Here is a 19,392-nt window from a genome sequence, read left to right on the forward strand (position 1 = left end):
TTATTAGTTTATTTATTTCCTATTATTTTCTATAGGTATGATATAAGCTTATGTTTAAATAAACATTAAACATTGATATTAAAAATTTATAAATACAATATAAATAAAAGTCAAAGAATAAAAAAATCACCTCCAATGTATATTCGAATATCATACGTTTCATCGTTTCAATCATAGTGAGAATTTATTATTTCAAATAAAAACTAAACGCGGCAATCCCCGCGTGTTTATATGTCGTTATGTAGTTGTCGCTAAGCACTCAAAGCTTGTTTGCTGGTATCAAACTGTTGATTACTATGACTTTTGTCAAATCTAGTTCTAGTGTATTTATGATAACATTTGCAAATATCTTTCGAGAGATGTTAATGAAGATGTATTTTTTGTTCGGCTATTAATTGGTTTGTATCGAATTCAACTTATTTTTTCATTTACCATAAATTATAATATACTGAAATGAATTCTGTTAAATGAACATTTTCCATATTGTGTGTTTTTAAAAGACAAAGACAACACATGCGGGTATAACGTCCTCTTAATTTATTATTATAGCCTTGGTATTATTGATTGTAGAATATACTCTATTTTAAAATAAATTCTATAGTTTACAAAACATCAAGACTAGCTTCCAAGTTGAAATACAAACAAAGGCTTCATTGTCAGTTAGCTAAAATAAATAATCCATAATTTATTGATGGTTTTTACATATTTTATAAAAAACCTATAATTATTTATTATTATATAATATATTATATACATTATTATTTTGATAATTTGGTATTAATTATTAATTAATTGGTTATTATTAATAGGTAATTTAAACCAAAATTATCAGTTTTATTATATGATATTAATTGCTTATTGATAATTTTATTGGATTGAACGAACAATACTTGTATATTCATCCAGTTATTCAAATTTTTTCGTATATTATAATAATGAGCATAAAAAATCGGTTTATCCCTGAGCCCCCCTAAGTAAAACCTAAACATGCTATAGAATAGGCCCTAGGCCCTGTATATAACGTTTAGCGCATAATATCCCCTGTATTTTCAATAGGTGTGTTCGTATGGACATCGAATATATTGTAGTTACAAATAAAAGCATATTAATACAACATGTACACAAAAATAATACGAATAAAGAATTATAGGTCGATATTAGTAAGACAATAGCTAAGCTCGTTAAAATTATAATTATATTTGTAATTTTGTGACGTACGGAGAATTGAGACGAGAACGCCACAATAATGGGGCGTGCATTTTAAAATCGGCCTTGGTGGAAGCATTATTTTAATGAAAAATAAAATACTGTAAATAGGTACATATTTATGAAACTATACTCGTATACAGTGGTTCTCTTAATAATTTAATATTATATCGCTTATTTAGTTTACCTCGAAGTGTGTATGATTTAAACAATTATATATATATATGTATATCATAATATCTATATTGTATACTATCTACCTATAATATGCTAATTACAAATTAAAATTTGCATTATAATTTGTTAAATATCAATTCGGTCAAATCCAATCTTATTCTGGGTCCTTTAAATCTAAAAGCGATAAATAACTTAAATTTGCCAAAGATATAAAACATTTGAATCATACGAGTAAAATCATTGAAAAAATTTAAATCATCATAATAAGTTTAGTTAATAATAATTATTGATAGCAACAGATAGCGCTGAATCCCTTTATTGTAATAAGATGCTCTCATACGTAGTAGAATTATTTTTGTCATGGGTCGTTGTCACGCACTACAATGCGGCTAGATAATAAGTTAGTAACTGTTTTAAGTACTCAACTTACAAAAATGAATTGAGTTTAAAAAAAATTATGTAGATAGATTAAATTTGAATTTTCAAAATGTTTTTCTTAGTTAAATTAAATACCTAAGTGTGCAAAATAAATAAATATCAAAATTTTTTAATAAAAGCACAATTTTTCTGCAAAAATTATACCAACTATAGTAACTTCCTATTACCTATATATTATACATATTATATACATACTGTAAAATGTCCACTAATAGTTTCTTTATTTTAGTCATATCCAATAATTTATAATAATAAATTATTACATTAATACAATGCATATATGATAGCTAATAGCTGCGATACTACAACACTATATAATTAAAGGGTTTTACACGATGATTTTGACGTCGCGGTATCTTTCGATGGCGGTTTTGGTGGCTTCGTACGTGTGTCTTGCGCTTCAGGATAGCAATCTACCTCAGCGAGACGATGTGGCAGCAGGCGATAGCCCCGCAGCTTCGTACTTGCCAGCCTATGCAATACCCGACGGGTCACCGGTGGACCCGTGCGTGACATGCAGACCTCGCCGAACCACGCACAATTGTCGACGAAACACTTTGGACAGGTGTCCGAGTCGATCCAGCTCGACCTGCAGCACCACGAAACGATGCAGTTCCCAATCTGCACGGGTCCGATCTACGAAAACGAAACGCCTCTATTCCTCGTCATCTCCTCGTCCTGCTTCCTTCTCATCCATCACCGAAAACACCATGAAACTCAACAATGCTTCTTCTATCCATGCCAAACCAAACCAGACTGGATCGAAACGTTTTATTTCCAAATCGTCATGATGATAAACTATAGTTACCTACAAGGCTACAACTGAATACATCCTTTATATTCTATACATTATTTAATACATTACATGACGTATACCTGTATTTAAATTATTATTTTAATAATATATATCAATAATCATACCCATGTGTGTAAGAAATGTGCAAGTATTTTTTTTTAAGCGGTTAGGTATATAATCTTATAAATAACAATTTTCATTTAACATAATCTACAAAAATTGCATCAAATATTGATCAATAATCGATATTGCAGAGGTTCTTATAGCAGCTACAAATGCTACGATGCCACATACTACCTATTGTACAATTGTACATGCAATAAATGCATGTATGCAGAATATCTCAATATATAGGGGTCGAAGTATAAAACGCAACAAATACATGTATTTTTTATTATTTTAACCATATAATATAATAATGTAATAGTATCCAAATTTAATATGATAAATAATAATTGTGTTCCTAATAGAGTTTAAAGTTATTTAAAGGTTTTTTTTTAAAGTTATATAAAATTTACAGTTTATACAAAAAAAAATTAGTTTAAGACAATTTCCTAATTATCCCACTGCAGTGCCACGTGTCTAACAAAAAGTGTAATGCAGGACCGACATGTTATTGGAAATTTCACAGTTTTACTCTTTTGAGAAGCACTAAGCAGTTATGAACATTAATGTCATAATTTGCATCGTATCTCTTATTACATAAACATTCAACAAGTAGCAATTCAGTGACTCAGTAGTGTCATCTATTTTTTATATGTATAGACAAAATAATCTTAAATTAATTTTATAAATATTAAAAATGATTTTAAATGTTTTATCATACTCTGAATTTTCCATTGAAATACTATTAAATTGTGAATACCATTATGTGAGAATGTGACCATTGTGGTAGCGTACTCTTGCTTGTAGGTAGTCATCACGAGTGCGTGAATTAGAACATAATTTGACCAAGAGATCGCGCCTTATAAACCATTTCAAAATGAAAGGTGACATGGTGTTAAAATAACACCAGTAAAAAGAAAATAATTGATACATTTAGTTTCGAATATTTACGCTGCTATAAGTTGTTCTTTTCAATATTTTACTTGAAGTTTAAAAGTATGTTTTATATTTTGTGCTTGGACTTATACATGGACTCTATTTTTCCAAAAAATACTTTTGTATAATGTTTATTTGCAAGACACATACAAAATTTAGGACTACATTTTAAAACACTTATAATTGCGATTATCAGTAAATTTAATATAACTGACTGCGTAAAAAGAACTATGTTATGAGAATTTTCGGGTCGAAAAAGTAAGTTTTCGACTCTGAATCTTGGCACCCATATTTAGGTATGTTTAAATCAATAAAATCACATACAATTATTAAAAAAGTAAACATAGTATTTTTACTTATACGCTACAGCCACCTATGGACACTTTTTTTCCTAAAAAAACTAATTATACGTCATTTCATGTATGATGTTTATTTGCGAGACGCATACAAATAGATCACAACGATCAACCAAACTTCAGACTACATTTTATAACAATTATAAGTACGACAATCTTTAATGGTTTGTATAATAAATAATCAATACAAACAATGTATGTCAATCATTTTATTGTTTAAATCAACTGATTAGTTTAGATAAGTATTAATTATTACAAAACAGTGATTTGTTACATTTTTCAACTTCTTTTACAATAAATCCACCATGTACATCTATATCCTCAATGAAAGCTTCTAAATTAAATTCAACATGTTTTATGCTACTTGAAGACTTGTGTAATCTTTGACCATTGACATTAGTTACCTACAAATTAAAAATAATTATTTTAATATGAAAAAATTTTCATGAATAAAAAAATATTTCAGCATTTACCTTGAATTCAATTTTATTAAATACATTAGGTTTAAAAACAACTCCTATCACATTGCCTCCATATGTATCGTGGAAAAATAATGCATACTCTGAGTAACTTTCCTAAAATTAATTAACCATATTTTTGGTATTTATTATTTAATAAAAACATTGATAAAATTTTATAATAACAGTATACACATACCCTTAGGACATTTAGTAACTCTTGAATTGGATTTAACCCGACAATTGGTATTTTTTCTTTATCTTCGGGTGGTTCTAATGAGTAAATTTTCGCCATTTTGGCATCAACTGCCATATGTCTAAGAGGATTCATTATGTTCCTTAGCTTTATTATTATATCATATTTATCTAACGAAGGTCTAAATATTTGCTATTCAATATAAAACAAAGATTAAATAGCAATTAAATATTTATTTTATTTTTGTAATTTATCTAATTAATAGTTACTTTTAAATTTTCTACAGTGCCATTCTTTAATAAACTTTCTTCAGCTATATCTAAAGCCTTTCTAGACAAATGCATAAGACGAGCAAGTATTGTAAATGAAGGACCTTCTTTTGTCCATGAAGTACCATCTAAGTCATAAGGTGTAACTAGTAACATTGCAGGTCTAGAAGAATTTTTTTGTTGGCTAGCAATAGAACATTCCAATGATGAAATATGATCTTCTAGATTAATAAAATGGATTATTAATTACTATAATGTTAAAATTGTGTTAATATAAAGTAATTTATTACTTGGAATATCATTGTTGAAATTGATAACAATAAATTCTCTAAACCAATCAGTTGTTGCTAATTTACGTAAAAAGTGCAGCAAACCAATAGTTGGTTGACAGGTTACTTTAAATGGCTCGGGCTGTAAGAAATAGCTAGCCACTAACAATTCAATACACATATCTGGGAAATGAAAATTATCAATTAACTGACTTCTCAGCCATCGTTTAGCTAAACAACAAGTTGGTCCATACGATGGATATTGAACACTAAGGCTAAAAACAAATAATTTAAATTACTTTATAAAAAATAATTAAAAAATTAAACAAAGGTAAATTATAAATACCCATGCAATGAGCTTGTTAACGTAGGCAATTGCACCATTGATCTCTCTAAATTCAAGGATTCTTCAGTATCTCTATATCGGATCATACCATCTGGCATTACTTCTTTTTTAATAAGTGATACTTCGCCAGGATAATAAATACGAAAACGGAAAACAAAACCATTCTAGAAGTAAAACATAAATTATCAATTATAATCATTAATCAATATGAACAATATGAATTAAAATTAGTTTTGGAACATACTTTCATGATATCTATATGATTAACAAATGGCTGACAAGTTAAATTACAATCCTTATGTAACCTTGCAGCTAGATTTATGTAAAAAGCTGTAATCATTCTTCTTACAGCGTTTAGTTCATTGGGCCATTTTCCACTGGATGCAAATTGTAATATACCTAAATTTAAAATAGTTTAAAAAGAGTTATAATTAGTGCAGATGTACACACCTTCAATTGGTTCGACAAATCCAGGAGCTATTTTCATTTCCTCATCTGTCGGTGCTAATATACAATTTCCTTTAGTCTTCCTTTGTTTTTTATTGTCGACATGAGTTCTAGATAATGGTGGTATAACATCAGCATATCTCAATACAGGTGATATTCCTTGTACTGAACTCACAGTTAAAGGTAATCCTTCAAGTTGACGAATTAATTTTCCTACATCATTAAAATTATCAATACAACACAAACTTGCTGCTTCTCCAGTACCATAATCAAATCCAATTGGTACTATCTAAAATTAAAAAAAAAAAAAAATTATAATTAATCTTAAAAGTATATTATATTATATATGAAAAAAAATAAAACAATTATTTATAGATCAAATCAATACTTAGAGAATTTAAACAGTAACAAGTTACAGTTTTACTTTATGTACATTTTGTTCTTATATAAAGTATACTAAATAATTAAACATAAATACTAACCAAAATTTGGCAGTAAAATGTATAATGCATGGACTTAATTTAAATAATAATTTTAATGTTATAATAAGTAAGCAAAAAATATTTTTGTTTAAAATATCAACAAGCATTAAACCCCCTCTAATTTCTACCAATACTAACATAAGGTCCAATTAATAGAAATAATGCGATTTTTGCAGTATGAAATTAGAAGAGTTATATATAAATGTTGATAATATGATAATGTATACTCACAAATGGATTCTCTAAAACTGATTCTGCTTGATCGGCAATATAAATAAATTGTTCTGAAGATATTGATAATTTATGTAAAAATACATAATTCACAATATCTCTAATTATACAACGCTTTTTACTTATAGCTGCTTTACTATCAGCCCATACAACTGCTTCACAAACATCTCCATCTTTAAAACGTCTTAATTGAGATTTTTCGCCCCAAAATGAGCGAAACTCTTTAGCCTACAATTCATTACATACAATAAATAATATTTGAATTAATGCAAATTTTAGTACTTTACAAATTATTACCTCAGGCAAATTTGCAATTGGACCACGTTCAACTACTGAATTTGCTTTTTGAAAATTTAACTTTAAACCAATTAAAAAATTACTAAACGGTTCTTGAGTTTTTCCAATAACAACAGAGTCTTGAAAAACATTAAAACACATTTCAGTTATACGATCACCAAGACTGGAAAGTAATAATGGTTCTATAATTTTCTGGAATTGCAAGGCTAAATCTTCCCTCAAATCCAATTTCAATTTTGTATCACTGTGTTGACTAACTATATCCTTTATTACCTTTATGTCATTGAAACTAAAATAAAGTATAATTATAATTATTGAATATATATTAAAAAACATCTATAAGGGTGTATAACTACCTGACAAGATGATCAAATTGTTGGAGAAATGAAGCTTTAGTTAAAAACAGACATGGGAATGAATTCATGTCCGAGTTATCTAACATTTCAACAGCAAAATTACATTCATTTTTAATCTGTAAAAATATTTAAATAATATTAATTATTAAAAATAAATATAATTTTAAAATTTAACTTACATGAATGTAGTTAGATTTAAAAACATTGGCACACAAATTCAAGTATCCCGAAGAATCAACAAATACAACTTGAAATGTAGAATGGAAATCAGACATTAAAGGTAATTTTACATCTTTTTTGCTTTCATTATCCGCTAAAGTAATACCATCAGTATGCCAATTAGATTGTCCTAAAAAAATAGTAATACATTTTAAATTATATTGTTAAAGTTATTTAAAAAAGGTAACATACCAAAATTTAGCCAAACATTCCTTATTATTTGATAGCTACTCATAAATTTGTTTATTTTATGCTTTTTAAACAAATAAACTACATACATTGACAATATATAGTTAGTGACATTTCCAACCCCCTAAAAGTGAAATAATATAATTAAATATTTAAATTATTAACAATATGTATAAACAAAAACACTCACTCCAAGGTTTTTTTGAGCAATCCAAATTTTTAATAAAATCAGAGCGTCTTGAACATTTTGATTGATTTCAATTATTTCTTTTAGCAAAATGTCGTTTATATCCATTACCAAATCTTGCAAAACTAGTGAATTGTAATAGGGTGTTGAATATTTTTTTGAATCTATAATACAAATATTTAAACTATATTTATAACTATTGATCTTTTAAAATAAAAAATATATATATTCAAATTACCATAATTCTCTACACCTGTATTAAAATACCATTGACAATTAATATTGTTAGTATTTGGAGAAAATTTATGTAAACTGTAAATATCTTTTTCGGGAACAACTCGTAAACAAAAACAGCATTTTTTACCCAATGTACCAATTGGTTTTACAATAAGTGAAGGTAAATAATATGAATGACTTCCAAAAGAAAACTGTACATCATCATTATCAATCAAAAATGGTATTTTCATTAATTCTTTGGCAAGGCAGTGCAAATAAAAAGCCTTTTTGCGTAAATATTTTTCATCAGCGTAGTCTTTTTTATGGAAAAATGTCTAAATAAATCATTAACATTAAAACAATTAATAATTTCCTTTTAAAATATAAAGTTAGTTATACTTACTTTTCCCATTACAATTGAAATATCAACTTTAATTAATGGCATTATGGATGTTCCTAAAGAATGGGAACCTACAATTTTTACAGAACACGGCTTAGTAAAACGAAAAGTTCCGTCTGTATTATTTTGAGGGTTTAGATGAAATGGTGTACTTATTTCAGATACATTCATATTTGACAATAATTCCTGAAAAGAAACATAACTAAATATTATTTAAGATTAAAATTAACTACAGAGAAATTTAAAGAATTTTCACAATTTATTTTCTTAACATATCGGTCTTCCAAATTATAGTTAGATAGATAATTTTTGAACTAAACTTACTATAAGTTCTTCATAAAAAAATGTGTAAATAATATCGAAATTTTAAAAATAAGAATTTGAATATTACACTAAAAAAAATAGAGTGATTTTTTTTCAATTTAAAATACCAAGTATCTAAATTATAAATTAAAATTAAACAAAATATTAGTTTATTTTCTAATTTTTTTTCAATGAATACATTTTACATTGAATATTAGAAAACTAATTTTATTTTATTTCAATACAAGCATTGGATACTTTGGTAGAGATGAATTAGATTATAATAAATATATTATTATACTATGATTAATTGGAATTTTTAAAAATGTAAATAGTAACATTCAGTCAGCTCAGCATCAAAACAATAAAATTAGTATAATGATGGTAAGGAAAAAAAATTAATTGTAGATTTTTAAACTATATTTAAACATGCAATAAAATTTGGATACCTCTTTAGTCAAAGGTACCTACTGAAAAAACTTAATAAGTGCTTTGACTAGTGATAAGTATAACTCAGTATGTCAATAGTTAGTGGAATATAATAGTTTAGTACACATTTTAATAGGTAATAGCTATACAGAAAATGTACTTTTTTATAATCTGTAGTGTCCATATCTTGTAACACAGCTATGCTAAACTTATCAAACCATTCTTGGATTTTGTCTAAAGTAGTTTGTTTTGGTTTCACTTCTTTTAACATTTCGTCAATTTGCAAGCGAAACATATTTGACAAAAAAAGGTTTTCAGTTTCCCGGAGCTTATTCAACTCTTCTGCCGTGGGTGGTTTAATCCTTTTTCCACCGTCAAGGTTTTGTTTCTTTTTACGCTTCTTGCCACATTCATCGCCGGTAGTCGGATCCATCATTGGAACCATGTCCAAAGTCATAGTGAAAAAGTCAACAACTTTGTATCATAGAACAATATTGTAAAGTATTATGTAGACGATCTGTTTGAGACGTTTAACAGTTAGTGCACGTGCACGTGTTTAATCGAGTCTTCCGCAGTAGTTTCGTTGATAACCGTAGTTCTAGATAACAAACGTAAATAAATAAAATAAAAAATGTTTATAAAACGATAACAGTCGATGGCAGTGCACAGGGCAGGCAATGTTCCGGCAACGATAGTGCGCAGTTAGTGTAAACCTCTTTGGCAACGATTTTCTGCCAAGATACAACCCCACCATTTCGTCGTTATCACAAATCACAATCACCATCTCCCGAAATCGCGTTGAATTCGGAGAATTATTATTATTATTTTTTTTCAATAAGCGCCCGTATTCGCCAACAGGTAGACGTCGTTATCGTGCGCGATCGTTTTCCTCCGTCTCCGTCGCCGAACATTTTTATTCCAAATTTATTATTATTTTATCGTGTTTGTTGTTGTTTCATTGTCAACGACGTTAAGTGCAATTATACAATATATCATTAATCGACAGTTCGCCTCCGTCGTTTTATTGGTTTTTTTTTATGATCGTTCGACATGTTAACTGTGCTGCTGTCGTTGCAAGTGCGTGCCAATGGTTCCGATATTTCGTCTGGGCTTTTGGTTTTCGTGACGATATAATGTCACGAATGTTACGCGATACGTAGTATATTATTATAATAATAAATCAATTCGCGTGGTTTATATTAAAGAATATTTTTTCACTGTTCCTCTTAAGTAGCGATTTCCCGCGTGAGCCCGCAGTGATTAGAAAATGTCTATTATATTATATCAATTGCGCATCACGTCATGTAAATGTAATGCCCGCGTTTTATTGAAATTTTGTTGATGTACCGGCGAACGTGTAACAGCTACCGCGCTGCTGCTTTTCGTCCTCGAACGAGTAAAGTGCCGTTTTTGACGGCCTGAACGATTGTTGACCCCCCCTCCCCGGTAAACGATCAAACGCCACATCGTTGTGGACAATGGCGAACCCAAGAAAGTTTAGCGAAAAGATTGCTTTGCACAATCAAAAACAAGCAGAAGAAACGGCTGCTTTCGAGAAAATTATGCGTGAAGTTTCTGACGCCACTAATGTTAAGGTATGATGGCATGATGTTAGTATATACCACAACTGATGTTTGTTTTTTACTTATCCCTCGAATTCACCAACGAAATGTGAATCTAAGCATGTTCACATTTATACCTATACTTTACAGGAACCATCCAACTAACTACAAGTTCATAAATTTCACCTGAAAAAATAAAAATAAATAATTACCATCATTGTTTGACTCCAAAGTTCAAATTATTCATTTTCCACTGTTTTATTACATTTGGAACCCAAGATATTTTAATTATTATTCAAAACCTATTAGGTAACTTAACCAAAAATTAATAATAATTAAAATTGTCTAAATTTATTTAGTCTATTCAAATGTGTTGGTTTATTAATTTACTATTTTGTTAAAAATTAATTATTTATAATCTATCATATATTACATACATTTTTTAATAGTCTATTCATTGCTTATGAAGCTTTAGTTTGTTCTGTTTAATTAGTATCTATTTAAAATGTTGTATTTGAATCCTATTAAAGAATTATGTTTTTATCTTATATCTTTATTCATTTATTATTTACAAATATTGTTGTAAACTTTCATACAATATAGATAAACAAATGAAAAGGTAACTGAAAGTATAAAATATTTATGTTTATTATGTACCTACCTAAATGTTTATAAGTTATAATCAATGGAATAATTTATACAAGAATTTATACTTAAATGTAGGTTTTCTTATAACAACAGTAATAATGTTTATACTTATTATTATTATTATTAGGTAATATATAAACTATACTTGATTCTATATTCCTTGTCTCTTAACAAGTTGACAATAAATTGGTCTACCATTAAAGCTATAATTATGTAATCTATAATATGAATAAATATTATGTAATGTAGGTTTGTAAGTTTGTAAACAAACGTGTAAATAATTTTTATCTGTCATTTATTTTAAGTTATTATAACTTGTTCATTCCTGTTTTAAATGATTATTCATTTTATTATTTGAATAATTAGTTTTATGTACAAATTATGTTTAATGAAAAATTATTTTCAACTTATTTAAGTGGATTTTTTCTTAAAAATCAATATGAAATAGGAATTAGAAATATCTTCTGTATATGTACACTTATTATAGGTTTTTTAATATTATGAAAATACAATTTTTAAATTTTTTAAATATCATTTATTTAATATTTAAGTATACATATTTTCAGATAGGTATATTGAAAAATAAATATTGACAAATTTATAATGTGATAAAAAGTAAAAAGTAAAGGTGTGTCATAGTCACACTAGTTCAAGGAAAACATTTTTATTTACTTATTTAAGCTACTAAGTTTCAGTTGGAAGTAAGTAACTCATCAAGAAAATCATCAGTACCTATGAAAAAAAAATGCTACTTAAAGTATGACAAAAATTGTTAATATTATATGATGAGTAAATAATTTAAGAAATATACTCATGTCAGTAAATTCTCAAAAATCATATTTAAAAAAAAAATAAACTACTTGACTTAGATAAATCTTTTTAATCATCAAAACTGTTCTTATAATCAGATTCACAAATTGGCTGTTTTGAATTTATCCAAACATTTTAAATCAAATTTTAATTTTTTTATTTTCAGTACTAAAAAATAAACAACAAAAAATTAATAATAAATAAAAAAAAAAAATTGAAAATATTAATTAGAACAAAATTTATTCCAAAAGTCAGTTCTATCTGTTATACCTTGTATACCTACTTATATTATGTATTTAAAAATATCTAAACAATTTGAATCAAAAGTATTAGGTATATAAAATATTAGAATACCTCTTCTTATGTTTATATTTTATACAAGGTATAAATTTTTTGCTTAAAGTTAAATTTGCTTTACTTAAATTCAACACAATATAGAATATAATAAAAATATTTTTCATATTATTATAAATATTAACATAAGGTTTGTTTTGTTAGTGCCTCTAATTAAAGTTGGTAACAGTTTTGCACGTGTGTGGTAGTTTTGTAGTTCTAAGTGGTCGGTGGACTAAGCTTTTTGTCATTTAATCGCTGTTTAATTGTTGTTTAATTTTGTACGAAACTGATTTGTAATGAGTAGGTACAACAATAAATAGTCCTACAAATCAAAAAAATATAAACTGTATCTGACATTTTTGAAGACAAAATGATGCATGTTACTTTTCTGTCTATGGCTTAGAATTTAATGTGCATTGCTTAACTATGAAAAACATGCATTATTCATAAAATTTAAAGATTTAGGTTGGTGTCCTGTGAAAAGTATAATTTTATATGACAACAAAAATGGTTTACTTTTATCATTGTTTAAGCTGGATCATTTTTGGTCATAGCAATGGCTAAGTATATTAATGAAGTAGTATTTATCTTATATATTTTATAGGTAACAAAAATAAGTAGCAAACATGTATATTGGCTAATTAATTTCAATGTTTACCTGATTTATATGAATATCGATAATTAATTATAAGTCTTCAATGACAAATTATTAATTTTTCTTTATTTATAAAAACAGTATCTACTTTCATTTTCCGTTTAAAATTGTCCCAAGATTGTTGTATGCATAATTTTTACTAGAATCTGTTTGCAAATTAATGTATAATAATAAAGTTTATAACTTTAGAAATTTATAATTCATACTAAATGAATAGTGAGGAATAAATGTTTGTTATCTATTTTTAGATGACACTATTCAACTCCTTCAGTTTAAACTTTGAATCGTTTTATTTGTAATAAATAAAAAAGTATGTACTTAATTTAATATAAAAAATTATTAATATGTAGGTATCTTCCTATTTAAATTAGGTAATATTAAAACTGTAAATTTATACTTTAAATCAAAAATAAATATATTTAATAAGAATTGGGATAATTGAAAAATTTCAATTGGGTATTAAACAATATGAAATACTATATGATTATAAAAGTTTAAAAAGTATATATATAAATATAAATATTTATTGAAATATAGTTAATTTACATTATTTTTTATTTATATATTTATTCTACCTTGAAGATACCTATTTAATACTGGTTGAAGAATTGTAGTAAATATTTGTCATGTATTATTTAATTTAAGAATCGTAGAATTTCAAATCAATTGTAAAATGAATGAACTGTATTTGAATCATTAAATAAAATCTCTCACGTCATACATGACTTATGCTTTGGATTATATACATTTTTTAGTTAACAAGTTCCACTTTAACAATCCAATATATTCCCAAGTGATTTCTACTTGTTAATGATTTACTTGCTATATTATCCAATTACCCAAGTAGATAATAGGTATAACATAATATTAGGAATTATAATATGTATAAACGTAAAAGTAAATTTTAGGAATTATATTTATCTAATAAAAGTATTGTATGCTTCTGTTATTTAAAAACTGAAGTAGTTACTTACCTGCTATGTCATAAAATTTTGCATGTCAAATGAATGTAACATAGTATAGTTGCCAGTATATTGACTGTCAAGGTAAACATTAAAACAGTACAAATGTAAAATAAAAATAAATAACTGCTGTTTGAATAAAATAATTATATAGTTAGGAATCTGTTACATACATTAACTTACATACCTACCTATTTAATATTATAATCAACGATTCTGTAAAATTACTTTAAAATATTAATTTAAAAACTTAAATGTTACATTAAAACAAGCTATATATGATATTGGCGTTTTGTTATTGCATAAAAAATTTGTTAATATTTTTGTTTTTATATATTATATTTAGTGTTGTACAAACCTTAAATGAAAATTACTTTTTGAAATAGATATAACAAAAAACTGTAAAATTGACTGCAAAACAGTATACAATAATAGCAAATGATGACAATTTTATTGTATTTAATTTAGAAAATACTATAATTCCAAAAATGTTTATATAATTATATATAAAAAAAAAAGCGTCTCTTAAAATAGTTTTTTAAATAATTCTAAGGGTTAGGAACTCATTACTAATGGTGTATCTGCAAATTTATTTAGATAGTCTAATATTAGTCTGTGATAAATGACACAAACTTACAATTAAAGAATTTACTAATAAAAACTATCCATAATCTACTCGTATATGCAAATCTAACCACGTTATAATTTATAGTCGAATGAGATAACTATAATCATTGATTTAAATTTTTTAGTGCTATAAATAAAACCAAGACTCGTGTTTTTAACATTTTTTTTTAATTCACAATTATTATTGTTTTTTATTTTTACAGGTAAATAACCTAAGTACCTATTACATTAGTTTTAGCATAGATAGGTTTATTATTTAACTAGCTACACATCATAGTTTATGAAACTGTTATAGATTATAACATTTTTTAGACAATTGGTGTTTTAACTATATTTTAATAAAAAAAATTATAAATATGCAGTATACCATACTTGATAAGTTTTGTTCATATTATATTTTTGCATAATACCTGTAATACAAAAATAAAACCAACTAATAATAAATGCTGAGTTAACACTAATTTTATAAATTACCAAACCAATAAGGTTTATTATATTCTTGAAATATATACATTATACTATCTATAAAATATAAATTTATGTTTTATTTGTGTATTGATGATGGTAATGTGTTTCAATCATTATACTAATAAATAACAAACACAACATTTTAATCAAAAATATGAGTACCTATAATAACTTAGATTAGGTAATACATATTAATTTATATAATTTGTTATTTTAAAAACCAATGTCCAGTATAAGTTGAACATTGAAGTTTATCTACTTATAAAATTCTGTATTAAAAATTAATACTTGACCGATTTGTCTAACAAGCAAAAATGTATAAACGTTGTTGTTGTTTTTTTTAATGGTATTTACATACAACTTAACTTGATGCAAAATTTTCCAAAGTTAATAATTAATTATAATTATATTTGATTAATTCATACAAATTATGTGTAAATGTTATACTCCATGATTTTTTTTTTTTTAAATATACAATCAATACATCTAATAAAATACCAAGGATGAGACTTCTCTATATAGCAGATGTTGAGTATAACTTGTCATTGAGTAGGTCAGTGTAATGGGTGTATTAAATCAAATTTCAATGATAAATCGTTGCATACTGAAAAACTAGTATAAAGTTTCCATTTTGAATGACAACAAATAACAAAAAAAAAATTTTAAATAACTAGTTATTATACGTTCAATTATCTAATTTGATCAAAATTTGAACTTTAAACGCTTATAAAAAAGAAAATTATAACTGTTTTTAAATTATTGTAAGAACAACTTATAAAAAACCTTGTATTAAATTTCCAATCTTTTTACTCACTCACAAAAATTTCATACATAAATCAAAAAAAAAGTTGACAATTTCAACTATGTATTAATTACACAAAAATAGAGCTAATTTTTGTAGATTATCGGTATCATAGAATGCTTAATAATAAAGCTATAATAAGCTAATAATTTGCTTTAATAAAAAAATACTTATAAATGTTTCTTCAAAGTTCCAACTATATCCTATTTTCTACCTTTCTTAAAGATGAGTATTGAAATTTTTTATTTTTAAGGGCATTTTATACACTAAGCACATCATTGGAAAATAAGTATATTTATCTTAGTGTCTTAAAATGACTCCATTAATATCATGATTTGTTTAGCTTTTCATAAGTCAGGTTTCTATTTCCGTGTCATGTAAAAAATAAATAAAATTTATATTTTTTTAGGTAACGTATTACCGAATTTTGTTTACCTATAAAACATAGACAGGACACGGTGTAAAGTAAACCCGGTTTCAATTATAAAAATCCTGCATAATATAGTGATATTATATTCACCGCTTTTATCATATTTTAATTGTAGTGTCAATACAATTAATTTTGTATTTTAGCTGTATTTAAATAAGTTAATTTATATATTATATGCGATATATGCAGTATAATAGTTAAATATAATAGGTACCTATGTTCTAATAGAATATGATTCTATGACAAATGGATCAGGTTCAGTTAATTCTAAACGATTTTCGTGTTTTCTCAAGGCTAATACATTAGTAAATTGTACGTGCTATAGAGAAATTATTTTATACGATTTCTATAGTTCCTTTTACAGAACATGATAATAAATAAAAACATTGTTATTATTATCGTTAGCAACATGCTAGTTAATGAGCTAATAAAAACATTTGTTTTTTAGTTATTGCTTCTGTGAGTATTTAGCAGGTAATTTTTTTCGTAATGTGCGTATATGTTATTCAACAAGATTATTGAATGACGTTTTGGATCAAGCTGATCAATGATAATAAACTAATAGGTACACATAAACGTGTCGAATGTGCAGTAGGTATATTATACAGAGCGCGAGAATAATCCTTATTTGATAACTAAAATAAAAAGTACTTGATTATTCATTAAAATAAGTATTCTCGTTATAGTCTTAATAAGTCTATTTATTAAAAATGTAAAGATAACATTTTTTACTAAAATTTTTAACAAGCTGATACAATTTTAGGTATAAAAAAACATTTTAGATATTTAGTTATTTGTATTCACTATTTCAGCCTCAGTATTGTAGGCATCAAAAATCCAAATGTTCTATTCAATTATTGGAGCAGTATATTAATGTTAAGTAATGCTTATCGAGTATTTTATTTAACTTGCGTACCTATTATACTATTTATACTATGTTTAGTCCCCGATGTATGTATTTGGCCGATTCCTTCTAAATACGGTCAAAGATCAAACAATTTCATCACAATTGATAATATTTAAATTCCGTTTTGTTTTTGTTAACGCTATGTGTTTTATTATACATTTTTGATTAAATTAATTTTGGTACTGTTTGTTTTAATTAGTTTTCAAGTGTACCTATGGCTTAAGTCATGAAGACAGTAGATAAGTTATTTTACAAGTATTGAAATATAGCAATAATATTTTCAAAAAGAAAAAAAAATATTTTACTTTTGTCCTTATTCACAAAAATCCATAACTAATGCATTTTATACACATTATTGCACTTGAATAAATATACATAATAGTGTTACAATTGATCTGTTTTAACTAATATATATAGGTACATAAATACCTTCTGCAACCTCGACACTATTGGTGGGACAATGACGTCATATATACATATTACTTGATGTACCAATAAATATTTTTTTCATCAATTTCGAATTAATATTTTTAATCAAATAATCTACAGTTCTATCCAATTATAAATTTGATTTTCATGTTAAAATAATTTTGATTGACGTTTATTAAAATGTTCTAAAAACCATTAATAATTAAAGGTACTATGTTTTCCCGTATGAATTTAGACTACGAAGTTAAAAATTCAAAATTGTATTAATGTACTGTACTACCGTCTACCTTCGTAGTTATAAATGACATTATTTTGAAAAATTTTGAATTTTCCAATATTATAAATTTTTTATCCAAAAATTATATAGATATTAAGATACTATTTAATATTTAAAAAAAAAAATACATTAATCAATCATAAGTCATAACCATTCAAAAATAAATAGTTTATTTTGGTTCATAAATTTTAAGTGACCCTATAGATGAACCTAACTTTGTGCTAAAATTGCCAATGTTCCTACTAAGTATAAGCTTAAAAAACGTTTAGTTTTTAATTTTATTACAATTCTAAAATTGTAGATACAACTTAATGTATGTTATGGATTTAACTATAAATCGAGTTAAGATACCAAATATGATGTATAAGGTGCCCAAATGCTGTGCATAGTGTATAAGAAAAAGTAAACATGTAGGTATTATGTAGTAAATTTACCCGACTATGAAAAATATATCAATCATAATTTACATAAATTATTAATTTATAAATAGTGCACTTAGTTATATACCTAGTCGTAAATAGCGAGGGAAATACTCAGTTTCTGCAGCGGGGTCTAGAATAAATGATTACCTGTTATAGAAACTTGTCTCTTTCCGCTCATCTCAGCACAGGATAGTGATGTGATATATTACTTAATTGAAATGTTAATGCGATAACCATCTAGTTAGAAAAAAGATTTATAATAAAAATTGATTATTTAAAACGATGTTACAAATTAAATATTCAGAGAATAATCTGTATTCAATTTTTTTCAAATTTGATAATAATTTATTACGGAAAATCCTGCATACAACTATTTTGTCGCTTCAATATTTTCAGAAATAGAAAAAAAAACATAATATTATAAAATCAATAGCTAACCATAGACATTTGTTGTATATGTACAACTCTTAAATTCTAGAATTTCACAGGAATTATTCTAGATTACAATATCAAATAACATATGAAAATTATTTCAATGAATTTTTCATACTAATTTATATATGTTTTTAATATGTTCTACTTTTAGTAAATTTCAAAAAAATCAAAGAATGCAAAAATAAATTGTATTATTAATCAAAATATTTTCCGATATCTGCCTACATGCACATTTAAAATACACGCATTTTCTGTATAAAATAATATTGTACTACAAATGTAATATAGTGACCAATCTATATTATAAATGTATA

General features: G+C 25.7%; 2 protein-coding genes across 7 annotated transcripts in view; one reads left to right on the forward strand and one right to left on the reverse strand.

The window, feature by feature from the left end:
- Positions 1 to 4,208: 4,208 nt before the first annotated feature.
- Positions 4,209 to 9,897, reverse strand: LOC113560804 (nucleolar protein 6). The gene is made up of 17 exons (XM_026966890.1): positions 9,469 to 9,897; positions 8,580 to 8,762; positions 8,199 to 8,511; positions 7,964 to 8,124; positions 7,777 to 7,897; positions 7,545 to 7,714; positions 7,366 to 7,481; positions 7,010 to 7,298; positions 6,713 to 6,940; positions 6,003 to 6,288; positions 5,797 to 5,951; positions 5,553 to 5,716; positions 5,228 to 5,481; positions 4,938 to 5,158; positions 4,672 to 4,860; positions 4,488 to 4,589; positions 4,209 to 4,418 (listed from the first exon to the last, which is right to left on the reverse strand). The coding sequence occupies exons 1-17, from the start codon at positions 9,763 to 9,765 to the stop codon at positions 4,260 to 4,262; spliced, it is 3,408 nt and encodes a 1,135-aa protein (XP_026822691.1). The 5' UTR covers positions 9,766 to 9,897; the 3' UTR covers positions 4,209 to 4,259.
- Positions 9,898 to 10,134: 237 nt separating this feature from the next.
- LOC113549501 (CREB-regulated transcription coactivator 1-like) overlaps positions 10,135 to 19,392 on the forward strand; it is a 29,870-nt gene continuing 20,612 nt past the window's right edge. For 3 of the 6 annotated variants that reach the window (XM_026950830.1, XM_026950832.1, XM_026950831.1), the window contains exon 1: positions 10,135 to 10,903. In XM_026950830.1, the coding sequence (XP_026806631.1) occupies positions 10,787 to 10,903 (117 nt within the window). In that variant the 5' untranslated portion in view covers positions 10,135 to 10,786. The remainder of the gene's footprint in view (positions 10,904 to 19,392) is intronic. The other 3 variants (XM_026950833.1, XM_026950835.1, XM_026950836.1) reach the window with 1 other exon arrangement.

Source organism: Rhopalosiphum maidis, chromosome 1 (genome assembly GCF_003676215.2).
Source record: "Rhopalosiphum maidis isolate BTI-1 chromosome 1, ASM367621v3, whole genome shotgun sequence".
NCBI lineage: Eukaryota > Metazoa > Arthropoda > Insecta > Hemiptera > Aphididae > Rhopalosiphum > Rhopalosiphum maidis.

Excerpts from the sequence above, each read along its gene's own strand:
- LOC113560804 (XM_026966890.1), bottom strand. The coding sequence starts at position 9,765 with ATGACTTTGGACATGGTTCCAATGATGGATCCGACTACCGGCGATGAA. Across the intron at positions 7,898-7,963 it reads TTGCTCAAAAAAACCTTGGA|GGGGTTGGAAATGTCACTAA; the intron begins GTGAGTGTTTTT and ends TTTCACTTTTAG. Across the intron at positions 6,941-7,009 it reads CAATTGCAAATTTGCCTGAG|GCTAAAGAGTTTCGCTCATT; the intron begins GTAATAATTTGT and ends AATGAATTGTAG.